Source organism: Herpailurus yagouaroundi, unplaced genomic scaffold, assembly GCF_014898765.1.
Source record: "Herpailurus yagouaroundi ecotype Mexico unplaced genomic scaffold, PumYag 141, whole genome shotgun sequence".
NCBI lineage: Eukaryota > Metazoa > Chordata > Mammalia > Carnivora > Felidae > Herpailurus > Herpailurus yagouaroundi.
In genome coordinates this window covers 52,642,734-52,667,662 of record NW_024412396.1, presented here as the reverse complement: position 1 = coordinate 52,667,662, position 24,929 = coordinate 52,642,734, and the positions used below count along the sequence as shown (strand labels likewise).

Genomic DNA, 24,929 nt, shown 5'->3' with positions numbered 1-24,929 from the left:
CTGTGTTTGTTGAGATGCTCTGAATCAATAGGTAGACTTACACTTTGTGGCTAATTGTTCTGGAAACAATTCAAATTAAACCTTCTCCTCTGTAACATGTAACTGACACCTACTAGAATACACACAGACCTGCACACACATGCACACATACATATGCATTTTTAGGAACAATGAAAGGGATGTATACCCATTGATTTATTTATCTTCTCACCAAACAGGAATGCAGAGTTTGGTTGATAATGTTAGCACATCGTACAGATCACTGATAAAGTGGCCCTTCCTAACTTTCAAAATATAAACTGTGCCTAACACTAATACTTATTAAACTTGTCACCTTGTAAATCTTATTGTGTATTAGATAAATAAAATGGATTAGAGTACAAAAAGAAATTGTACAAAAGTAGAAAGGAAAACAAACACCATTCTTACTCAAAATTAGTGTCTGAAATATTTGGTGTTGAAAGGAGAGCAGGAACTCACCTCACTTGGCTCCCAGCAAGTGGTCAGATACCAGTGTGCAGGACCTCAACACAAGGAATACACATATACAGTTGACCCTTGAACAAATGGGTTTGAACTGTGCAGGTCCACTTATTTGCAGATTTTTTTCTCGGACACTACTGTTAATATATTTCCTCTTACTTATGATTTTCTTAGTAATTTTCTTTTCTCTAGCTTACTTTATTGTAAGAATACAGCATATAATACATATAACATAGAAAATGTGTTAATCTCCTCTTTATGTCATTAATAAGGCTTCCCGATCAACTGTAGGCTATTAATAGTAATGTTTTGGGGGAGTCAAAGGTTATATGTTGATCTTCAACTGCAAGGAGGTTGGAACCCCTACCCCTCACACTGTTCAAGGGTCAAATGAATTGTGAACAAAAGAAACTATTATGTTGAACTGAAATGTTGAAATGAACCATCCCTGAACAAAATCTGTGAGAAATTCATCTGGATTTTTTTAATTCTTTAAGTTTATTTATTTATTTTGAGAGAGACAGAGATGGCATGAGTAGGGGAGGGGTAGAGAGAGAGAGAGGGAGAAAGAGAGAATTGAAAGCAAGCTCCACACAGTCAGTGCAGAGCCCCATGTGGGGCTCAAACTCATGAAATTGTTGAGATCATGACCTGACCCAAAACCAAAAGTCGGACGCTTAACCAACTGAGCCACCCGGACACCCCAGGATTGTAGAGATGTAGATCCTCTTTAACTTACAATGGGGTGAACATCCCAATAAATCCATCATTAAGTTGAAAATATTATAAATAGAAAGTGCAGTTAATACACCTAACTTACCAAACATCACAGGTTAGCTTAGCCTAACTTAAATATGCTCAGAATATTTGCTTACAGTTGGGCAAAATCATCTAACACACAGCCTACTTTACACTAAGGTGTTGGATATCTCATGAAATTTATTGAATGCTGCACTGAAAGTGAAAAACAGAATGGTTGTAAGTGTATGGCTTATCTACCCTCGTGACCGCATGGCTTAGTGGGAGCTATGGCTCACTGCCACTGCCCAGCATCACAAGAGAGTACCATACTGCTTATCACTATCCCAGGAAAACATCAAAATGCAGAATATGGTTTCTATTGAATGCGTATCGTTTTCACACCATCATAAAGTAAAAAAAAAATCATAAGCCAAACTATTGTAAGCCAGGAGCCATCTGTGCATACACCTGAGTTCCAATTTCTCTAGAGAAAAAGAAAATGAAAACAAGGGGGAGGGTGCCCAATATATATATAAGCATTCCTTTTGCATTTTCCTTGGAAATCCATAGTATAAACCCCTAAAACTGGCATCAACATCTAAAATCCAGTTAACTCTCAATGGGTGTTTTTGGAATAACAAGGAAGAGTGACAACATACAATATTTACTAATACACATTTATCTTGCTTTATGAAATTTTCTTGATCTCAACCAAAACTTGGCCAAATAAGACTTCACCAAAATCTTCATTTTCTCTGAAATCTCTGATTTTACAGAGAAAGTAATATGTATTCTTTTAGGCTTCAAGGGTAAGAGACCAAACTCATTCTTTGGTTAATTTTCTTCCTTTAACAATGATGAGACAAAAAGTCATAGTTTTTCAGCTTGTACCTTTACGAAGAGTATTTATATAAATAATAAATTAAGGTAGAGGGATGGGCACATTTCATCACCTCATTGACCTAAGTATTTATTGAGCATATCCTATATCCAAGTAGCTTTAGGTCATGAAAATCAAACAGTGGCAAATATCAGCATAAAATTTCAGACTGTGCTGACATAAGATACCACTATATGTATGCACTTATGTCCAAATTACAGACACCAATTTAACACAATTAAGTACAATGGCCTGAACTGTGATTTGTAAACATTTCTAGGTGTCTATATAGCCTCTCTTGTCTGGGTAGTTCACATAAGATTATTCCTAGGTTTGCAAGGTGTTTGCCTATTTTTAAGATGCTTAGAGAAACTCTACTCCTTCATTTAGCAATCTTTCCTAGAATCCAATAACTCTATTAACTTTGCTTATACTTTGTGAGGTCTTGAGTTAACTTTTTTTTTTTAATTTTTTAATGTTTATTAATTTTTGAGAGAGAGAGTTTGAGCAGGGGAGGGCAGAGAGAGAGGGAGACACAGAATCGGAAACAGGCTCCAGGCTCTGAGCCATCAGCCCAGAGCCTGACGCGGGGCTCGAACTCACGGACCGCGAGATCGTGACCTGGCTGAAGTCAGACGCTTAACTGACTGCGCCACCCAGGCGCCCCTTGAGTTAACTCTTGAGTTAACAGTTAACTTAAATCTGTTTTCTCCTTTTCTGCTATTTCCTCTACTTCTTCCTTTGATGAGACAAAACACACTCTCTTTTGGAAGCCACTTATTTATAATTTACTGTGTCACTCTCACTTCCTATCTACTCTTTAACGGGGTACTTGATCCCAATCTGTTTACCCCATTTAAAATCCAGATGAACAAAAACTGTTAAAGCCCCGTCCTTAGTGGACTTTTCTAAACCAGGAGCTCACTACATAATAGAAGCAAACCAAAAGGTGATATATTTGTATCCTAGAGCCCAGGGACCATTTTTAAATCAGAGAAAAAGTGGCCTTAGCTAAAGCCACTGAAGGAGAAGTTTCTTCTGTTAGTATCTCTTTTAATCGGCTCTCAAAGGACATTCCTAGAAGTTGGGGATGGATTGTACTACAGTTCTAACTGCTAAATGGTCATTACTTTTCCATTAATGGGCATCACATATGAATCACATACAGATCTGATAACGACTGAGCCACCAGCCTTTGTATGGCATATATGTGTGATTTTAGTTACCCAAAGGTACAGGTGTGAATCTTTAACATGTTGATTCATCACACTAGGCTTCAACAAACTGGTTGAAACTAAAATACCAGATCTCCTAAAAAGAGGGTGACTCTTTTCTCCTCTTGGTGAACTAGCTCTCCTTTCTAACTATGGTCTGCATGAATTTGACTTTTAAAGCCATAACAGGAATGTGCCATGGAAGTTGAACAGACAGTAATGTTTTAGCCAGAAACCTATACCCTTGCTGCAAAAACTGTTACTTCTCTGATTAGATTTTATTTTGGTTCCCATTTAGAGTATATGAAATTGATATTAGATGTTATTAAAGTCACAAATGTGATGATATCATCTAATCAGACCTGTACATTTTACAGATAATATTTTCATTTTAGAACACTATTAAGTGTGTTTTTTTTTTTTTTAATGATGTCAAACTCCCAGAAACAAACACAGAAGAACTCATGAAGTCAAAGTATTTTCATTAGTTTTGGGTTAAGATCAAGTTTTTATTTACCAAATTGCAATGAATGGAAACAAAAAATCCCAGTATGACCTCACAATGGTCTCATCAATAGTCTTATTAGTAATATTACTGGTGCAAAATCCAATGCAACTCTGATGGCCTTGAAGTGTTTACTATTGTCCTGAGTACTTGACTGGAGACAGTAGGATGCTTAATTTACAGGCATCTATTAAGCTACCAAGTACGGTTTTAGGAATATGTAGGTATCCATTCCTGGACAAAGATAGTTCTCAAAAGATCATCTTTTCAGCCATAATACTATGACAGTATTAATCATCATCACCACACCACACATATAGCACATATTATGTTCTAGGTTCTGTTCTCGTTCAGAGAAGCAGATCCTATAATCATGCCCATTTTACAACTAAGAAAACTGAGAGCTGAAATAAATTGTCCAAAGACCCATAGATCATTAGTGTTAGAGACAAGGGTTAAACCCAGGCTATTTGGTTCCAGATTCCTCCTTGCTCTTGGCAATTGCACTAAAGCACCTCATTGCTGGGATTCTAATGTAGATAAACAGGAGTATAAGAGGGAAATCACACAAAATTACCATAACACATTGCCATCTTTCTACAACACCCCTGCTTCCTAGAAAACAAAAACAAGATTAAAAACAAAAACAAGATGTGAAATACTGCTGCAGTGTATTTCTGTTGAAAGATTTCTGGGCTAAGTCCTCACCAAAGTTTCTAATAACAAGGGTCCCTACATACACTTGAAGGAGAGGATGGATGGAAAAGATGTATGGGTGACAGTGGCTCTCAATGGAATATGTGACAGCAACATTTTAAAGAGCTGTTTTGAGAAAATGAATAAAAAGCTTGATTATACAGTGTTTGGCAAGGGTAAGGGGAAACAAACATTCATTTATAGCTGATATAGCTGGTGGAAATGTAAATCTGTACAACTTCTTTGGAGGACAACTGGGCAATATCTATCACCTTTTGTAATGCACTTATCTGTTGACCTAGTTAATTCCACTTTTAGGGATTTATCCAACAGATAATCATGTACATGCATGCAAAGACTAACAAACAAAAACATGCATTTTCTTACTTTTTGTAGTAGTGAAAAGCTAAAAAAAAATTAGTAATAAAAATAAATGCTTATCAGCAGGGTGCTGATTTAATCAACTATAATATCTCCATAAAATGCAGTATTATGTTACTATTAAAAAGAATAAAGGAGGGCCACCTGGGTGGCTAAGTCAGTTAAGCATCCAACTTCAGCTCAGGTCATGATCTCATAGTTGGTGGGTTCAAGCCCCACATAGGGGTCTGTGCTGACCACTCACAGGCTGTAGCCTGCTTCAGATTCTGTGTCTCCCTCTCTCTCTGCCCCTCCCCTGCTCATGCTCTGTTTCTGTCTCTCAAAAATGAAAAATGTTAAAAAAAAATGACAAAGGAAACCTTAATATTCTTAGATGAAACAGTCCCTAAAACATTTTAAGTGAAAAAGGACAAGATTCAGAAGAATGTGTTAAATACCGTGTCAAGAAGGACAAGGAGGGAAAAGAGGAGGGGTACAATATGGTTACAGCTCTATGTTGTATACTCACAGATTATCTTTGAGAGAATATACAAATGATTGGTAATTCTGGTTGCCTCTGAGAAAGAGAATTTGAACTCTAGGAATAGGGATGAGAGTGAGACTTTTTACTTTACATTTGTTCCAGTACAATTTTTTACATTATAAAAAATATAAAACATTCCCAAGAGAAACAAAATTATATATACTTTTTTTTTTTAATTTTTTTTTTCAACGTTTATTTATTTTTGGGACAGAGAGAGACAGAGCATGAACGGGGGAGGGGCAGAGAGAGAGGGAGACACAGAATCAGAAACAGGCTCCAGGCTCCGAGCCATCAGCCCAGAGCCCGACGCGGGGCTCGAACTCACAGACCACGAGATCGTGACCTGGCTGAAGTCAGACGCTTAACCGACTGTGCCACCCAGGCACCCCTATATACTTTTTTAAAATAAGATTTTGAGAAAAGTAGAAAAGTAAGCATAATCATTTAGTATGGAAATAGAATCTCAGGTGTGATGTTGATAGTCTGATACACAATACATTTTCATATAGAAGATCTTGCTCTGTGATTTTCCATCTCCGCTAAAACTCTAAGAGAAGTGATATGGCCAGGCAAATGACTGGCAGGTAGGTTATCCACATATTGGAAGAAATACCAAAGAGGGTTCTAGAATTTCCTTCTCAGAAAACTTTTAATAGTGAAGAAGTGAGCCTTCCTGGGTGACCCGAGGTATGAATTTCTGAATTAAAGAGATGAGCTAAACAAGTCAGCTCTGGAATTTCTAGATATACCAGACCTAAAGATAAAGCCACATAGACTGATAACATACAGAGGGGAAGAAAGAGGAAAAGGAAGTGAAAAAAAAAATGAAAGTCTAGCTTAAAAAACTGCAGTTCACTAAGCTATGCCTAAATTAAGCAAGAAACACCCACACGCTGTTGACTTGGCCAAAACACTGGAAATTGAGTCTGCTTAAAAACAGACCAAGGCACAGAAGCTAACGCAAAAGGCAAAAACCAGGCGCTAGGCAAGCAGGTGCAAGAGAAGGAATATTTAGTAAATACTAGTGGAGGTATGACTTGGAGGTATCATATCCTTGTGATGTTATCTTCATATAGCTCTTATATAATTGTGCATTTCTATGATGTTCCAAAGATAACAGAGTCTATGGAAGTGGACAGCATTACCAAAGCTGTTCTCTGACATGATTACAGTGCGACACTCGAGTGTTTTAAGGTCAATATACTTTTTTGCATGGCACTCTACTTTTTTTCTCCTTTATGTCTGAGAAGAAAAAACGAACCTTGTTAGAGATAAATTGAGGCTTCAAGTTCAAAGTAGTTGGAGGAGGGGGTTCTACGTCTGCCTAAATAACTAGGCATGTACACAAACTCACGATTTCCAGGTGAATCTTTTTAGAAAGATTGAGAAAATGACCATACACAGAGGAATTAGCCTTTCAGAGAACAGAAAGGCAAAAAAAACAAAAGAATGAAATTGATATTCATTTATATGTGTTCACGAAATACATTCATGCTAAATTCATACCTAATTAAGATAAGTCCACTATATTTATTCAAGCTATGCTATGCACGGCTTGAAAGGGAGAGAATAAATTAGGGGCTAGGAAATAGTACGACAGAGTCAGAATCAGACAAGGTAAAGAACAACCAACCTTTTTCCATACTTTGATTTGAGCAAACATCCATGAGACCAATAAGAAGTCCATACCTGTTTCAAAACTGCATGGTTCTTAGGGTGCTGCCAGCCTCAAAGAACTGGAACCATAGGAACAGGTGATTTCCTCCAGAAATTCCCCAGAAAGCATCCCTGTTTTCTTTAGCAGTGCTTCAGGCCACCCAACAGTTCAATCACCATGATGGCTGCCAACTCTGTTGATCTTTTGCATTTTAAAGTATGTTCTAAGCTGGAATTTCCTTATATGTTTTTGAATAATCCAGCCAACTGAACCAAATCCAACAATGTCCCAATTTCAGCCAAAGACCTTGATTCGTACACTAATATATATTTGGTGATAGAACCCAGAGAAGAATTTATGATGTGGTATTCTTGGAGGATTTGGAAAGCAGGGGTAGCAAGATTTAGAATGAGTAATGATAAGTATATCCACAGATACCAGGTGGAAAGACAAGGAATTGGAAAAGACAAAGAGAGGAAGGAAGGTAGAGAAGCTGTTTTAAAAACAATGTTTCTTCTTCTTGGAAACCCTCAGCATGGAGGTGGGCCAAAGTCACTGACAGAAGGACCAGCCAACAAAGTCCAAAAGAAGAGGCTTTTCTCTCAAGATCACTGTCCTCTATCCTGGCCCAATGTTTCTCCTTATACTAGATCATCCTTCTTTTCCATGCTCTTTTCTCCATTAAAAAGGGTGTTACACCAACCCCTGGAAACAGCCATTTCCCCAAATGTTTTGCAGCAGAGGAAGAAAAACAAAATCCCATAGATGATGTCATTCTGTATCTTACCTGACTTTCCAGGGGACAGGCATTCTAAAAAAAAAGAATTACTGCAAAAAGTTCACGACCTCACATTCAAACATGGTCAAAGTTTGATTCAGCATGTCCCTTCAAGGGGTAAGGGGAAACTCTGCTTTGAAATGTAAGCAATAACACCCTCTGACTTCTACTGAAATGACACCTGGAGACAAGACTGAGAGAAAAGAGGAAAATTCCTCTCTCTCAAACTCAGGATACAAATCAAACCTTATCCCAATAACTGCTTAAGAAGAAAGATCTGCACGCCTATCATGGAAACAACTTGAGATCCTACAATAGAGTGAACTATGAATTCGGACATCTAGTCCACAGGGAGAGGAGTTTAGGAGTTCTAATTACCTGTACCAGTTTCAGTTGCATAGCCTTCTCATACTTTTCCACCCAAGTGCCAATAATGCCAGGGATGGAAAAGAGACGATACATAATAAAAATGACAGGTCTTTGACTCTTAGTTTTTCTTATAACATAAAATTCATGAACTAAATAGGATTCACATTTATTTGCATTCTTCTGCATAATATATCACTTTAGTTTCAATTCAAGGTTTTACTCCAAATCAACAATTAAAATTAACTTTAAGAAAATGTAACACTCTTACTTTGTGACTCTACACTACGCTCAGTACACATCTACATGCCTCAGCACTAAAGAGCTTAAAGGACTCGAGCTTTATTTTCCTTTGTTTCTATTCAACCACTGTTCAGTTAGTGGGCACTATATATTCTCTCATGTTCAAGCCAAAATTAACTTCCTTAGCATGTTAAAGCTTTATCTTAAGAATTCAAAGTTGATTTCCAAAATCCAATCTTGGCTCTTTATCTAAATATTGAACTAAAACTAGTTATACTCTTTCTATACTGTGATCAAAGTAGGGAACACATCTTTGCTGACATACTTCCTCTCAGTGATAGTTTTGGTGGCTCCGAATAGAAAATCTTTTATCAGGTTTAGAAAACCTGCTAGCATATATGACCTGGAGAAGAGGTATTGTCTTCCTAGAAGAAAGAATTCTGGAACTTGTCTTACGATGACTTTTCATGGCTGATCAGATGGAGTATGTGGAATTACTTACAAGATAAAGTCTGGATAGAGCACAAAAAGCAAATCCTGATATTCTGATCAAATAACTGCCTCAGTTCTCTGTTCTGCAAATAGGCATCTATGCCAGAAGACGCCAGATTCAACCTTGAATGAGATTTTTCCACCTTCATGCTCAGCTCCATCTTATTTCCTTCTAAATATTAAGCAAATGAAAAAAACTTTTCATATATATACATATATATGTGTATATGTATGCATTTATGTATACATGGTTTTTTGTTACATGTATATATGTACATATATATATGATTTTTTGTTTTTTGTTATATGTATATATGTATATATATGTTTTTTTAAGAAGCCAGCCACAAATGACTGCATATTATATGATTCCATTTATATGAAAAGCCCAGAAAAGGCAAATTTATAGAGATAAAAGCAAACTGGTAGTTGTCTGGGGCTAAGGGTAAGACCAGGGAGTAACTGCAAAAGGACAGGAGGGAAAATTGGGGAAGTGATGGAAATGGTCTAAAATTTGATTGTGGTGGTATCTAGACAACTCTATAAATTTAATAAAAATCACTGAATTGTAAGCTTACAGTGGATGATTTTTGTGGTATGGAAATTATATCTCAATAAAGCTGCTTAAAAGAAAGAGAAAACACCAGTCTTTAGAAAAAAAGGATGCTTCAATTAGGCCTTTAATGATCTAAATATCATGAGAAATTTCTGGCTAATTAGAAATGTTTAAACACAGCAAAATAGGACACTGCTTTTATTAGCTGAAAGTGACGCCAAGACAAGCATAAAGCACTCTACTTTAGGAAGTGGTTGTTTATATCGATTTTTTTTATATTTCTTTTGTTAATTTACATGGAACATTTCCCTCCCCTCCTCCCCCCCCCAAAAAAGACAAAAAGAAAGTGGATTTGGACTTTATTACTTTGTCATCCTGATGAAATAATCTCCCAAGAAAGAGGGTTAAACTAGTAGCACCTATAAAATATCTAATGTGATGGAACAAACAAGTAAATATAAAAATTGAATTATTTCCTTTTTATTCTTTTCCTACAGAAAGACCCCAGTAAGGAAAGAAGCAAAAAATTAAGAGATAATACTGAAAATTATGTGTGTTAGATGCTGAACTAATCTAATTTTGTCTTGCTGGGTCCACAGGACAACCATATTCCCCAACTTCCTTTTGCATTTTGGATGGAGTCATATCTGACAACATATGGGCAGAAGTGATATACTGTAAATCATTTACAGGCAAGGCAATAAAAACAAAATGCATAACCATCCAAACTCTTTTTCTCTACCCTATGGATATGGCTGCAAGTGAAGAACTGCAAAGTGGTAGACCCAGGTAATAAAAGAATCCTAGATGCCTGAATTATGTCTTTGAAGAGAGCTGTCACTGGCATTGAATTCTGCCTGAACAAGAAAATAAATCTTTCTTTTGTCAAGCCATTAAAATGTTGGGATTGTTTATTATAGCTAATTACCCTAATTACCTTAGTTATTTGTCTTAACTGATATACTATAAGACTCAAAATATATTTCTTCCTTTATTTATTTTATCAACTAAACATTCTTTCTGCCCATCCTTCCTCTTTCCCTTCCTATTCTCCTACCTCATGACTCCAGTTAATGTTCCTTTGTGAGGCAGAAGAAGAAACACGTAAGTAATATTCAGCCTGCACTTCATTAACACTCTTCTTCAAGAACCAGAATATTTGAATGGGGTAAAGTAAAAATAATAGGCTGCAATTTTTCATTCAGAAGAGCCAGACTGTGTCTCGAGTCTTTGGTTAAAATGTTACATTATCACCAAGAACAATGCTTTGCCTATCCTCTGAGAAAAAAAAAAATCCCTACAGTGATAAATGCCAGGAAAGAAACGTCAGAGTTGGCAGTCACCTTCTGGGTCATGAACTTTGCCATTATTTTCTGAAGCTTTTGGTAGTGGAGAAGTGCATTCTGGTTGCTCTAACTTTTTTTTTTTTTTTTTTTTTTTGGTCCACCCTTGAGGATTATTTCCCCAAAACAACAAATTACCATTTATTTCATTTTCAAGTTGTTTGCTTATACAGGTGCCCTTTCCTCCTTTTCTGCATAAAAAGCAAATGCAAGGAAAGAAGAGAGGACCCGCCCCAGTTCAGAAACCAAGCCCTGAGCCACACTCAGCCCATTACCCTCACCAGCCCTTCATCTGGTCAACCCCAGCTCCCCCACCCCCACAACTCCATAGTCAGAACATAAAATAATTCAAATAAAAAACAGCTCATAAAACAGTAAACAAAATAAAGCCAATTTTTTTCTTTTTTAAGAACAAAATGAAACTTGAGGGAAAACTTACTGGAGTTACAGTTTATCCTGATACAGTCTAGATGGGGAAAAATAAATGAAAGATGAAATCGCATCCTTCAAGGTAACAGCTGCAGACATCCAAAAACAATCAGTCCACCCTTCCGGGGACAGACACACGCAAGAAATGTGGCCATTTTATATATATACAGTATGTACAAGTTTAAGGGTGGGTGTATATGTACAGTATATTATTTAGTAAAGTTGGATACATATATATATACACACACACACATATATATATACACATATGTATAGAGATATATACTGATATACATATATATCCACAATAGACACCGAATATGCTGTTCCTTTTTTTTTTCAAAAACCTATTCATTTATATAAAGTATTTCAAACCTGAATTTTGAAATATTAATTTTGTTCAACTTGGAAAATGATGCAAAAATTTCCCCACCAAATGCAGGTTATATTCTATTGCCCCCATAATGATTTTTCTCAAAATTTGCCTTTAAAAGTAGCATTGACACAATTTTTGTATTAGTATTCCAAAGATATATTACCAATCTGACACATTAATTTTTTAAAAGATTTGTTCATGAAGTTTCTCAGTGTAGTATTTAACCCTTTCTCTTTTTCTAAAAACAAACTCCCTCCACCCTCTTCTTTGCTTGGGCCCCAGATGCTCTAAAAATTTGCATAGGCAGAGCTGCCGTTATCCCTAGATATAAGGAAAGGGTTAATACCACCTGGTCATTTCCTGTCATAAAATGGCCACTTGCAAACAGCTAACCGCACAAACACCCATCCCAGATTTTAGAGAGGTGGGGTTGGGTGTAGGGTAAAAGGAGCTGTATGATGGTAATACAATTGACTGGTTTCTCTGCTATTGTTTCAAAGGCTCCCAGACCAACCCACTCATGAAGCCCATCTCCGTCTTCCTGCCTGAATGCTCAGACTAAATCACGTGCCTATAGCATTCTAGGAGAAGGCGAGACAGGTATATGGGGAGGAGGTCTCAGGCACCTTTGACATCCTACCTATTTCATTCTATGATTCTGCATCTTGAGGGGAGAAAATTCTTTTTTTTTATTGTTTAATGGGAAGGAAAGGGAAGAAAGGGTGGCTAATTTTCCAGTGCTGGTAACCAGACAGGGTATCCTATGCCAGAGATCAGAGTATCTATCCTTTTATTAGTATGTCTTTAGAGTCGTGGACATCCAGCACAAAAGGTTTTGAGTAGAGTCAATGTTTATTGGTAGGGGATTAGGTAGAATGGTTAAAAAATGTCTCAGATTAATTGTTACAAAGTTGCCCAGTTGAAGATAAATTTGATATATCATGTGGGAATTCCAATATCAATTAGTTTAAAGCTAGATACTAAAAAGTAGAAGTAAAACAAGAAAAGGAAAAAAAAAGTTACAGGGAAAAATAGTTAGAAACTGAGCTCCTCTGCCTAAAGTTGAACCAATAGTTTGGAGGACTCTTCACGGATAATGCCACCATTTGAATTTCCCAAAGTAAACGATTTTAAGAAAGCAAGTGAAAAAGGAACCAGTGGCAAAGGACAGGGCAGAACGAAACTGTGTGCAATCCAGAGAGGAGAAATATATGACACCCACTCATTCTGAGGAAGGAGGCAGGATGCTTATTTGTTCCCCAGAAGAACATCTCTTGAGAAAAATCTGGGTTTGGTTTCGTGCGGTTAGGTTTGTCATGTGTCGTCAACCGCAACAGAAAAGTGGGAGCAAACAGCCCTGGAGCAACCGGTACGATCACCAAACAGAGGAGGCCATGCCCCTGGTGAGGACTAGGAAGGAGGAGGGCAAGTAGGGAGGAAGGGGTGGGGCTTCGGCTACCCGTTGCACCTACCATCAGGCAAAGCTGGAGGGATGTCCCTTCCTGATGTACTAAGGAGACAGGAGAAACAGGTGTATGCACACGCTTAAGAGAGAAGGGAAGAGAAAGAGTGGGCCTAAAGCAGCAAACCTGAGAACTATAAATAAGAAGTGGTTCTCTTCTTTGGATTCTTATGCTGTTGAAGATTGTATTCTTAGACAAGGACCTGGTTTAGGGAGAGGTGCTGGCTACACTCAAATGGTTCCATGAACTGAATGGTGTCTCTAAAGCAAGGTGAGGAACTGGAGCTTTCAAAATGGTAGACAACTGGTTAAGTCAAGAAGGGATGGGTTATTTTGATTCTTTACTTGAAGAATAAGTAGTTCAAGGGGAAAAAAAATATGTACCCCAGTGCCTTGCTCATAGGTTCTGAGAAGGTGGTCTTGATAGTGAGGGTGTATTTTTCAATGAAAAGTGAATCTTTGGAACTGGGTTGGGAAAGCAACATCCTCTAGACCTCTCTTCAGTAGCAGCCAAAGTTCTACCTCTGCCTTAGCCTTGGCAAGGTATCTGAGGGGTATATGCATGTCTGTGTATGTCTGTGCTGTTCATTATGTTTAATTTAGGTTTTTCTATTTTATTTTAGTAAATGAAGAGAAATTATTTTCTAGATTGATGAGCTTTGGGTTGAGAGCACGGAAGAGGTGAATGTGTCTTCAACAATGTACGGAGTAAATGGCAGTCAATAAGTCTTTGTTGCCAGAGAGAACATCTGGAGAATTGGAATGCAATTAACCAAACTGCATGAGCCTCCCTATGAGCCTCCACCACTGAAGAAGCGTTGCTGGCATTCTGCTGAGGATTCTAAAGGGCCACAAATGAGATGTCAATACTGACTGACTTTTCAGCCATATGGCTCAATCCAAACCAGACACTAAGGAAAAAAGATTCCCTCTGTGCGTGTTTAAAAGGTAACCATCACGAAAGCAGTCATCAAGACCACCACGTCATTGATCCACAGTATTGAGCTGTGGGGATAACAGATAACCCATGTTGATCCAGCATTTTAGAAAGTCAGGTTCTAGGCTCAACTCCAATGCCAACTTTTTATGTTAGCTTTGAAAAGTCAAACATTTCTTTGTTTCACATCTGTAAAAGTAAGCATAAAAACATTTGCATGATTTATCTCATAAAGTTACTGGGCGACTGAAATAAGGTTTTTAAATCTTTAAATATACTATGATAATGAAATTATTATATGTTTTAATTGTAAGAGATCAAAATATGATTGATCAGTAGCCAATCTCTCAACTTTTAAAAATGTGCAGTGTTGTAGGACCTTTTTCAACACCAGCTATTACCACATCTGGCTGTCTTCAGAGATCAAGACCCTCAGGAAAGCCTAGTCTCCTTGACATTGAGGAGATGGATACATTACATCAGAGAAATATATACATACTAGACTTTATATTATGAGCTTATATGTGTGACCAATTTGAAATAAACTGTAATATCACTTGAGCATATGCTAGAAAAGAGACATAATTGAAATGGAGAACAAATTGATCAGCTTGAATTTAATTCTTGTGGAATAAATGTGAATGCAAACCCTACTTAGAGATGCTTTCTCCCCTCTTCCAATGAAAAGGGAAAAATAAATTCATAATAAGGAGAGAAAACATTCATAAAGGAGTATATTTGGGGAGGGAAGGTAAGAAGAACCTTTAAATGAAGCATGGATATGAACAGTTTTGTATACGTAAGCACAGGGAATTTCAGTGAGGTTTTTCAAGTTAGGTTTGAAAGAAAGTTAAAGAAATTCAAACCAGTCATTGTGGTGAATCCTACTCTTCAGGGGAAAAAGAAGTCACTATTGCTTCTGAAAAGCACAAGGTTCTCCTACTCTGTTTTGCCTAAGATATCTGTACCTCAGAGGAGCTAGACTGAGTGTGTGCTAGAAGTCAAGTAGTCTCCTTGAGAAGCACTTCTCTCATAGTTGAGGCAGAGTTTAAAATAGAAAAACAACGGTTTCTAGGAATACACATGGGACCTCTGATTGTGTGTGTGTGTGTGTGTGTGTGTGTGTGTGTGTGTGTGTAAGAGAATCTGTCCACTCCTTCCTCATCCCTTTTTATCTTCCTCCACCCCATCTCTCCTCCTAAGATGTGAGACCTACCACCATTGGCTTTCTCATCTTTACAAAACAACGTCTAGGAAGAAAAATATATTTTCTGTTTAAAAACAGTATACATTTCCACAGGGCCCCATGGGGCTAATCATCCTTATATATATGGTTCTCTCTTGCTCTGAAACATGCAGAGTTAAAAATTGTCATATTTTTCTGTAAGCTATTTAAGTCATTATGTTCATTTTTTTTTTTTTTTTCAAAATGTCTTCTGCTATTTTTCAGAGAAGTAGACAATCAGCTACTGGTTGTTGGTTTTAGGTCATACACGCTCTTTTGTTGCTTTGATGGGGGTAGGGAGGATGGTGTAGGGAAGGGAAGGTGAAAGGGACAGGGGTATTGCCAGCCCCTGCAGGCTGCTCAGTACACTCTGTTCTCAAGGCTGTTTGCTATGCGGGCCGCAGGCTTTGGGCCTTTGAAGGGTTGAATACCATCTTTTGATTTACCATGGTTGATGGTGGGGAGAATTAAAAACTCAAGAACACAAAGATCCAGCAAAAAAATAAAAAAAATAAAAATAAAAATAACCAAACACACACATACACAAACAAACAACAACGACAACAACAGCAACAACAAAAAAACCCAAGAGACACACTAACAACAGAAATCAAATGAGGTCGGACAAGAAAAAGGGCATAGTGTTGTAAAAGCTGCAAATTTGAAGGAAAAAAAAAGACATAACTAAAGCCACTGCTCAAAACAGTCCTCTGTGTCCTAGAGATATTTAAGATTGTGGTGTAGGCATTTTCCAAGTACAACCAGTTGACCTGACAGCAGGTAAGACTGGTATGGATTCCAAATCCCACCTTCCCACTAGGCCATCTAAGGTTTTATATGGTCTTGTGTCTGGTATATTTGTTCATCATGTCTTCTCCATGCCTCTGACAACCCATTCCACTGGAATCTTTAAGAAGGAGCTCTGTATCCAAACATATACTATATACCCAAATAAATCCATAGCTTAGGAAGGTTGAACTCAACCATACTACTCATCCTGCTGACATAGGGCACTGACTTTCTACTGAGTAGATATGAGGTTGGTTTCTTTCCTTCCAGAAATCAAGAGGTCCCCATTCTCCATAGAAGATCAATTAGAATCCAGTCAAGAAGGTCAGTAGCAGGAGAGAATGTGAGGCCATCAGGAGGGGAGTTTCCAAAGTATATGTTACACGTAATTGCAGTGGAAGAACAATAAGGCTGCAAATTTAAAACTGTCATAATTTTTAAATACTAAGGAAAAATTTATATGTATTACATGAGGAGGGCAGATAAATTGGAGAATAACAGTGTGACAGGACAATCTTTATAAAAGGGGCTGCTAGATAATGGGTAAGAATGTCAGGAAGGAAGAAGAGGATACATATCAGGAGCCACATTCTCCTTCTACATGTCAGAGACTCTATAAACTTATAGGATTATTTCTTTAATGGGATATCAGAAAAAAATCTGACTTGTCCTCCCCACTAGGCTAAAGTATGAAGAGATACCAGTGCCACCAGAATTCCCCATTTGAATAGTCATTGTAGATAAAGAAACAATGCAGCTCTCATCCTACTCACAAAGCTTAGTTCTCTCAAACCCAACCTCCATTTTGCCTCCATTTGCTATCCTATCTCTGCCTTCAGCTTTGACTGTTTTGAGTGGTGACCAAGGAGTTGGACTTAATGGCAATGTGATTGATCAAAAGATGGACCAAAGTAGCGTGTTTTACACAAAGCTAAACGGTTCCAAAAAACCAAGAAAGGAAACTTAAAAAATAAATAATCTAGTAAAAAAAAAAAAAAAACCACCACTGTCAGAAACCAGAAATTGACATCAAAACCTCATGCAGAAACAAGGAGAAGGTGTTTGTTGCTGTTAGGTTTTATCCTTGATCTATTAAACAAGAGGTGAGCAGCTAACTTTTAAGAAACAAACAAAGAATTCAATCAAACCAATGAAAATCAGAAAAGAAAGGGTAGACAAGCCCAAACGAAGTGGCAGAGGGTACTTCATACGATACCTAAGTTAACCATGAGCTTGACACGCCCCCCATCCAGCTCCAAACGCAGGGTGTCCGCAGAGTCCCTGGAGGTAGTAGCCACCAGCAGCCCATAAGCTCGCTGGGACATGAAGCGGAAGGACACATCCTCTGCCTCAGTGTGCATGACCATGGGCATGATGATCTTCATGTACATGCTGCCATCATAGCTCAAGATGGACGCCTCTGCAAAGAAGAATGGAGGAGAATGTCAGGATAAAGGATATCAGAGTTTCTCTTTGCTTCCAGGGTAAGTAGAGTAGGGAGGAGAGGACACCAAATTTGCAGTCAGGTGGCCCGTGTTGGATAGACCTCCAGTGCTACCACTTTTAACCTATGTGACCTTGGGCAGACCACTTAAACTCTGAGGTTCTATTTCATTATTTGCCTTTAAAAGGCATACAGTGGCACTGGTCACTGCCCTACCATGTTCACAGACTTAGCAAGTGTGCCAAATGAAATAATGGATATGAAGATGTTTTGTAAATGTATAAATGCCCCCACAAATAGTAATAATTTAATTCTACGTGCTGTAGACAAAACAAAAATGCATTAAACAAAACTTAGACTCCTGGAAGTATTTCATGAAGAGTAGGAGGAAAACAGCAATTTTTAACCAGCACAGTAAGCAGACATTTGCCAGAGCTTCTAGGAGGAAAGAGCAGCAGTCCAGGTCTGGTCCTGTAACAGCCCTAGTGGCCAGGCACTATACGAGTTTGCTTCACCCATTCAAAGAGGATCTACAGGACTAGAGCTAGAACAACAACAACAAAAATAATGACACCCTGACAGTCAGTCATTTTATTCAAAAAGCACTCTTATGAGGAAGAAACTCTACCCAATCTGATGCTTCTCTGGTCCAAGCACTTTGCTTAGGAGCCCCCTTCCTCCCACTCCACCTCATTATGTTATCATCTCACTTAATGCTACAACATGGATATATCATTCCTACTTTGAATAGAAAACCAAGGGTCTTGAAGGCAGATGTTAACATCTCAAAGTCAGACAGCCTGGATTTTAAGCCAGTATGTCCAATACCAAAGCCAGGACCTGTTCTACAACACCATGCTGCTCAAAATGTGCATTTGTTCAATCATTCATTTAGCAAATATTTTTAGAGCACACAGAAATAATCACTCACATTCCTATGAAGCCAACCTGTCACTGGGCTCAGTATCCGGCACTCACTGGGCCCTCATTAAATATTTACTGTTGCCAAATAGTTGCTACCTACCTACATGTACTATGGAGGGTTCAAAAGTGAAACAGATAAGGACCCTGCTATGAAGGGAGACATGGCATGTGGAAGTAACTGTACTAGAATATACAAATGGTTAAATGACCGACCCAGGAAATATCTATAAATTCAGGGGCATTCAGGGCATTCATGCCACACAGAGACTGTGGTATGCAGGTGAGTAGAGAAGATAAGGTAGAGTCTGAGATGTTCTTGGTAGATGAATGGTGTTTGTAATGAAAGAGGTGATGGCATCAGATTTGTCACAGATAAAATAGCATCTGTATACATAGAGGAAAGACAGAAGGGGAATTCTGAGATAAAAACAAGCTATCAAATTTAACAAAAGCATCAAGCATATTTTGAGAAGTAGTTATATAACTGTTCTTTGATATTACAATAAAATCAATGGACTTGGGAAGATATGGGAAGTGAATGGTTTTGGATTGAGAAGTACCACGATGCATTCATTTCTGATGCTGTGTACCTGGCACTCTTCTAAGTGTTGTGGGCCTAACAGTTAACAAGAGACAAAAATTGTCTGCCTTTATGTATAAAAAAAACCAGATCAGGAAGATACCAGCCCAACCACATGGAAGGTACTCAAAACAGTCTATATCACCATCATACCACCACCCTATTTATACAAGCAATATAAATACACCTGCTCATTCCCAAGGAGCAACCACCACCTGGGTAATACCCACAACATGCTAATAGCTGTACATTACAATCTGAAAACTCTAAGATTACAAATAAAGGTTTGACAGTTACAGACACTGCCACAATAAAAGACATATGATGAAGATGCATTCTTAGATGGGAAACATAACATGGTCCAGATGCGAAAGAAACTATTGTATTTCCTGGAAGAGCAGAATCAAAAGATCAATAATGATAGCTAAAATTTATTGAGAACTCATCATTTTCCTGGTGCTTGTTAGAATTTTACATGCACTAAGACAATTAATGCTTACAAGAACACCACAAAGAGGAAAATATCATTATTAGATTTTATAGATACCAGGTAACACAGATAACAAAGGGTAGAGCTATGAGTCGAACACCGGCAGTTTGATTCTCACAGCTATATCCTTTACCATTCTGCCCAATTGTCAGAGGGCTCTGCCATGAACACATCCATGTTCCTAAGCACTGAAAGCACATCTACAATGCCTCATGGTAGAGTGTGGTGTCCTTGTGTATATGTTTGTGTCATACACACGTCATTATTTAAAGCTGTATATTATTTATGAACACATAAAATTATATAAACATAGATAATACCTCCATTTCTAAATATGCTACATACAAATATGCACAATTCTTTGTGTGTTTGTGTAATGAAGAACACTATTAATCACTGTTACTATGTACCTTCTACTATACTCACCTACATACATATGTACACTCCTTTTTAAGAGACATTAGAGTATTCAGTGAGCCCTAAAATGGTGGTTTTGAAGTATTCAACTTAAATACAATCCAAAAGTAATGGTCACTTTTATACCTCTGGATATGTGTAGTGCCAGAGCATAGTCGAAATGAATGCATGTTTATGTCAACATTGGTAGTATCAGGGAGCATCAGGTAAGTATGCAGTTAAACAGCTAATGGTACCAAATAAAGTATGTATCTCAATGTGTACCTTGGTGTGTGTCTCTGTGTGTTCTATTATTGACCCAATATTTTTACGGGGAGGGTGATGAAGCAGAAAATTTAGTGTAGGAATCAGCTAAAAAAATCCATTCCAGGATTCTTATTAATTTGCTTAAAAGATTTCAAACACAAGGAGCACCCACCATGAATACAATAATTATTTGAGGCAAGAAAATAGGCCTGAATAAGGAAGTTATTCAATCTGAAACAAGTTGGTCTAATGAGTTTTAAGAGGTCACATGATGGGATGCCTACATAATGGTACTTACACAGTTTCCCTATCTTGTGCCTCTTTGCTCCTTTACTCTCACCTTTCATCTTAAATGAATATATCCTAGCACACTCATTCCTTTAACGATTAACTGTATTTTTGAGCTACTTTCTTAGTGGTTGCGCCAGGTCTTACAATATACATCTTAACAAAATATGCTTCATATCTATCCTCAGCTTAATTCCAGTGAGATATAGAAACTCTACTCTTCCACAACACTCTTCCCTTCCTCCTCATTGTGTTGTTGTTATTCACATTATGTCTATATGTGTTAGAACCTCAAAAATATTCTAGTATCATGATTGCTTTTTAAAAACATGCCTTCTTAAAAAGCGAATAGAAGAAAGGAGAGCTCAAATATATTTATAGAGTTTTTTTTAATTAAGCTTATTATTTACCATTTCTATCCCTCTTCATTTCTTCTTGCAGACTCAAGTTACCATCTGCTGTCATTTCCTTTCTCCAATATAGCTTCATTCATTTGCGGTTTATTGTCAAATATATCACAATTCCATACATTATAGGCCCAACAGTACAATTTTATAGATATTGTTTTTTGCAGTTGTGTTTTAAATCAGTTAAGAGAAAAAAGAAAAAGAAATGGGTAATTATGCTGTCTTTTATCATTACCTACATAATTACCTTTACTGGAGCTCTTTTTTTTCATGTAGATTCAAATTCCTGTCTGCTGTCACTTCCTTCCAGCATGAAGAATAAAAGCAGTTAGTAGTTCTCATCAGGCAGGTATACTAGCAGTGAACTCTCTGAGTTTACCTGGGAATGCCTTTATTTTGCCTTAACTTTTGAATGACCGCTCTGTTGGATATGGAAATCCTGGCTGACACTTCTGTTTCTTTCAGCACATTGAATGCTGTCATTCATTTTGCCTCCACTGTTTCTCAAGACACATCAGCTGTTAATCTCACTGCAGTGCTCTTATACACAAGGGGTCATTTATTTTTCTCTTGCTGCTTCCAAGATTCGTCTTTGGTGTTCAATGGTTTTATATAATGGGCCTGGATGTAAACGCTTTGAATTTATCCTACTTAGAGTACATTCAGCTTCTCTGCTGTGGAGACTAATGTTTTTCATCAAATTTGGGAAATTTTCAGTCACTAATACTTTGAATATTTTGTTTCTGTTCCTTTTTCCCTCCTTTCGTCCCTGTACTCCCATCTTACATATGTTGAGACATTTAAAAGTCCCCCACATTTTCCTGACATTCTGTTCATTGATCTTCATTTTTTTTCTTCTACTCAGACTTATAATTTCTATTCATCTATCTTCAACTTTGCGGATTCTTCTGCTGACTCAAATCTATTGTTGAGCCTCTCTAGGGAATTTTCTTTGGGTCACTGCACTTCTCAACTCCAAATTTATATAGTATGTATGCAAAACCTCTAAATGGAAATTTAGAAGTTGAAAATTTATATATATATATATATATATATGTATATATATATATACACACACACACACTAACGATAATTGTAATGATAATACTAATACATCATTATAATTGATGAATCATTAGCATCTTACTTTTCTTTAATCCTCTAAGCCTCTAAGCATAGTTTTCTTAATCTTTTTAACATATTTAACATAATAACTTCCATGGAGGCTGTCTGCTAAGTCCAACATCTGGAGCCCCTCAAAGATAGTTTCCATTGCCAACATATATTCCTGTGTGTTGGTCACATTTTCCCACCACTGTGCATGTCTCACAACTTCTTGATGAAAATTGGACATTTTAGATGATGGATTATAGCAAGGTTAGGTCCTGCTCTCCACTCTCCCACCCACCACCACCACCAGGGCTAGTTCTTGTTGTCCATTTGTTTCTTTAATGACCTGGCTGAGTGAATTTCGTGATTTATATTTTCATGGCGGTGTGACAACTCGGATTTCCCTGCTCAGATGTTTTCCCCCATTTTTATCTTTTAGCGTGCCTTCCTATTGTTGGCAGGTATTATCCCTGGCCAATATAAGCCACTTATTGGTCAAATACTATACTTATGTCTCTGTAGTCAGTTAATTTTAATCCTTTCTCTGTTGATGTGTGTGAATTGGAGACTTCTTTCAAAGTTCAGAGAGTGTAAGATTTTGCCTCATGTACAGCCAGGGACTAGTACTTGGAAGTTGTCCCTTCTGTCAAATTAGTCATGTGACTGCACTGTTTTGGTTCTCACATTTTCCTCCCTTCCATCTATAATCTCCCTCTTCCTTTCACTCAGTTAATTTGTTTTAAAACTCTTCCTTTAAATTCTTGAGCCACTAAAATTTCTAAAGTTATTCTACAGTGCAAATGAGCTACAGAACATAGCTCATGGGAAATTCTTTGGTCCTTTATTTTCTTCTAGACCAAATTCCTAGACTTTTCTAATGTATATAGCTTCCTTTGTTTTATTTTACTTTATTTCTTCTGCTGTTTTATACTTGCATTGTCATGTCTTTGACTTTCCGGCTCATACTCAGGTGGCTCTGTCCAGAGTTTCTAATTGTTCAGACATAGTTTCAGGGACTTGATTCCCAGAGTCATCTACAGTTGAATGGCTTCATATTTTTAGTTCTATGGAGTTATTTTCTGTAGCTTGAGAGATGGTAAAATACGGGAACAAAATGAGGGGAGTGACAAAGAGCTCAATCAAGACTGTACATAATCTTCATTTAGCTGCCAAGGCTATGTTCTCATTTCTGAACCTTAAGTTCCTAGAGCAGAAGTCACCCCATCTGGTTAAAGAGTGTATCCCAAGGCAGTAGAGGGGAAGCATTAGGACTTCTTATCTGTTTAGCCCTGGTGACTTATCTTTTTATTCTCAGTCCCACTGTCTGGGTCTGTTACAGATATTTCCCTCCCACTGACATTTCTACTACTCTTCACTCAGGTGGGACCAGATAAGAACATCTACTCAATCTTTTTCTTTTCCCTCTATAAAAATATTAGGGATAACTTTCAATATTTTTATCAATTAAGTAATACTATACCTGAGGAGCACAGGCAGGGTTGGCAGGCTCATCCTGTTTGGCCATTCCTCGTGGCTTTGTTTCCAAATCATTTATCTTTCTCCTAGTTTTTGAGATTTAGGAAACTGAGTTTTACCTGAGGCTAATGATTATTTAGCTGGTATACTCTTTTTTGTTTAACTTGAAAGAGGGTGTTTCTGGCAGGCAACTTTTCCCTACCATTCTCCCACTGATATTCTTCTGGCCAACCTTGTAAGCAAAGTACCACTAAATAATCACCCCCCTCATCCTCTTCTCTTTTTGTACCTTCAAGACACCCTCCTGCTCATTCATGCAGCTACTGGCCTTACACACTCCTTAAGTGTGTTTTATTCTGACAAAACTTCCCAAATACACAGATTGCTTCCTCTCCACCCAAACTGGGCTGATCTTAAACAGTGTGCAAATTTATACAGGAATGCCTGCCAGGTTCTAATTCTGTATTTTGCAACAGCAGGAACAACATAAATCTCTAGCTCCAAGCAGACCCAACAGTAGCCAACAGTTCTGGGGAATCAACAAAATTGATGTAGGGCAATGTCCTCCCTCTTGTGGACAAGGCTGAAAAGAACTAACTTTTCATTCTCAACATAATGCTGACATTACATACAGTCATTCTGGCTTCTTTTCTCCAAACAGCTAGAGCATTCTAAAGCTATGACAAAAATTTTGATGAACATTTCTCACTTTAAGAAAAGCAGGTATGTATGTACATGTGCATATTTTTTGGTATTAATAAGGAGGGAAGATAGGAAGGAAGGGTAACGGGATACAGAAATCCTGGTTTATAAGACACATGATTTTTAAGAAAATGTTCATTTAATCAAAGAAGTCATACAGCTTTCTCTTATATAGTTTTTCATACTGAATTAAAAATTAACTTAATTTATAAAAATTAAAGAACACAATTAACCAGGAGAAATATAGCCACTGCTTGCAATAATATTTGCTCATTCATTCAATGATTAGACTCTAATATATGCCAGATACTGTGCTGAACTGGGGGATGGGAGTAACAGAGCTGCTGTCTTTAATGAGATTACAGTAAAATGGACTTATAGACACAAACAGGTAAATTGTTATACTAAAAAATGAACAAAGTGCTGCAGGAACTCAGCTCAGATGTCTTTGTGTTTGCCTAGAGTTGTTAAGGAAGAGGGGTATAACTTGCTTCAAGAATTAGAGTGAACAGGGGCACCTAGGTGGCTCAGTTGGTTAAGCATCTTTTTTTTGTTTAAATTTTTTTTCACATTTATTCATTTTTGAGAGTGAGAGAGACAGAGCATGAGTGGGAGAGGGGCAGAGGAGGATACAGAATTTGAAGCAGGGTCCAGGCTCCAAGCTGTCAGCACAGGGCTGGACATGGGGCTCGAACTCATGACTGCTAGATCATGACTTGAGCTCAAGTCGGATGCTCAACCGAATGAGCCACCCAGGTGCCCCTAAGCT

The 24,929-nt window shown here is 37.6% G+C and overlaps 1 protein-coding gene across 36 annotated transcripts in view; it reads right to left on the bottom strand.

Annotated features, from left to right (window-relative positions):
• The window catches only part of NRXN3 (neurexin 3), a 1,583,151-nt gene that overhangs the window by 957,668 nt on the left and 600,554 nt on the right, over positions 1-24,929 (bottom strand). For 25 of the 36 annotated variants that reach the window (XR_005791087.1, XR_005791088.1, XM_040477865.1 and 22 more), the window contains 2 exons: positions 17,293-17,496; positions 11,298-11,324 (listed from right to left, as the gene is read on the bottom strand). Coding sequence is in view for 33 of the 36 variants with exons in the window: in XM_040477865.1 (XP_040333799.1) it covers positions 11,298-11,324; positions 17,293-17,496 (231 nt within the window). In the remaining 3 variants the exon portion in view is untranslated. The remainder of the gene's footprint in view (positions 1-11,297; positions 11,325-17,292; positions 17,497-24,929) is intronic. The other 11 variants (XR_005791089.1, XM_040477870.1, XM_040477873.1 and 8 more) reach the window with 1 other exon arrangement.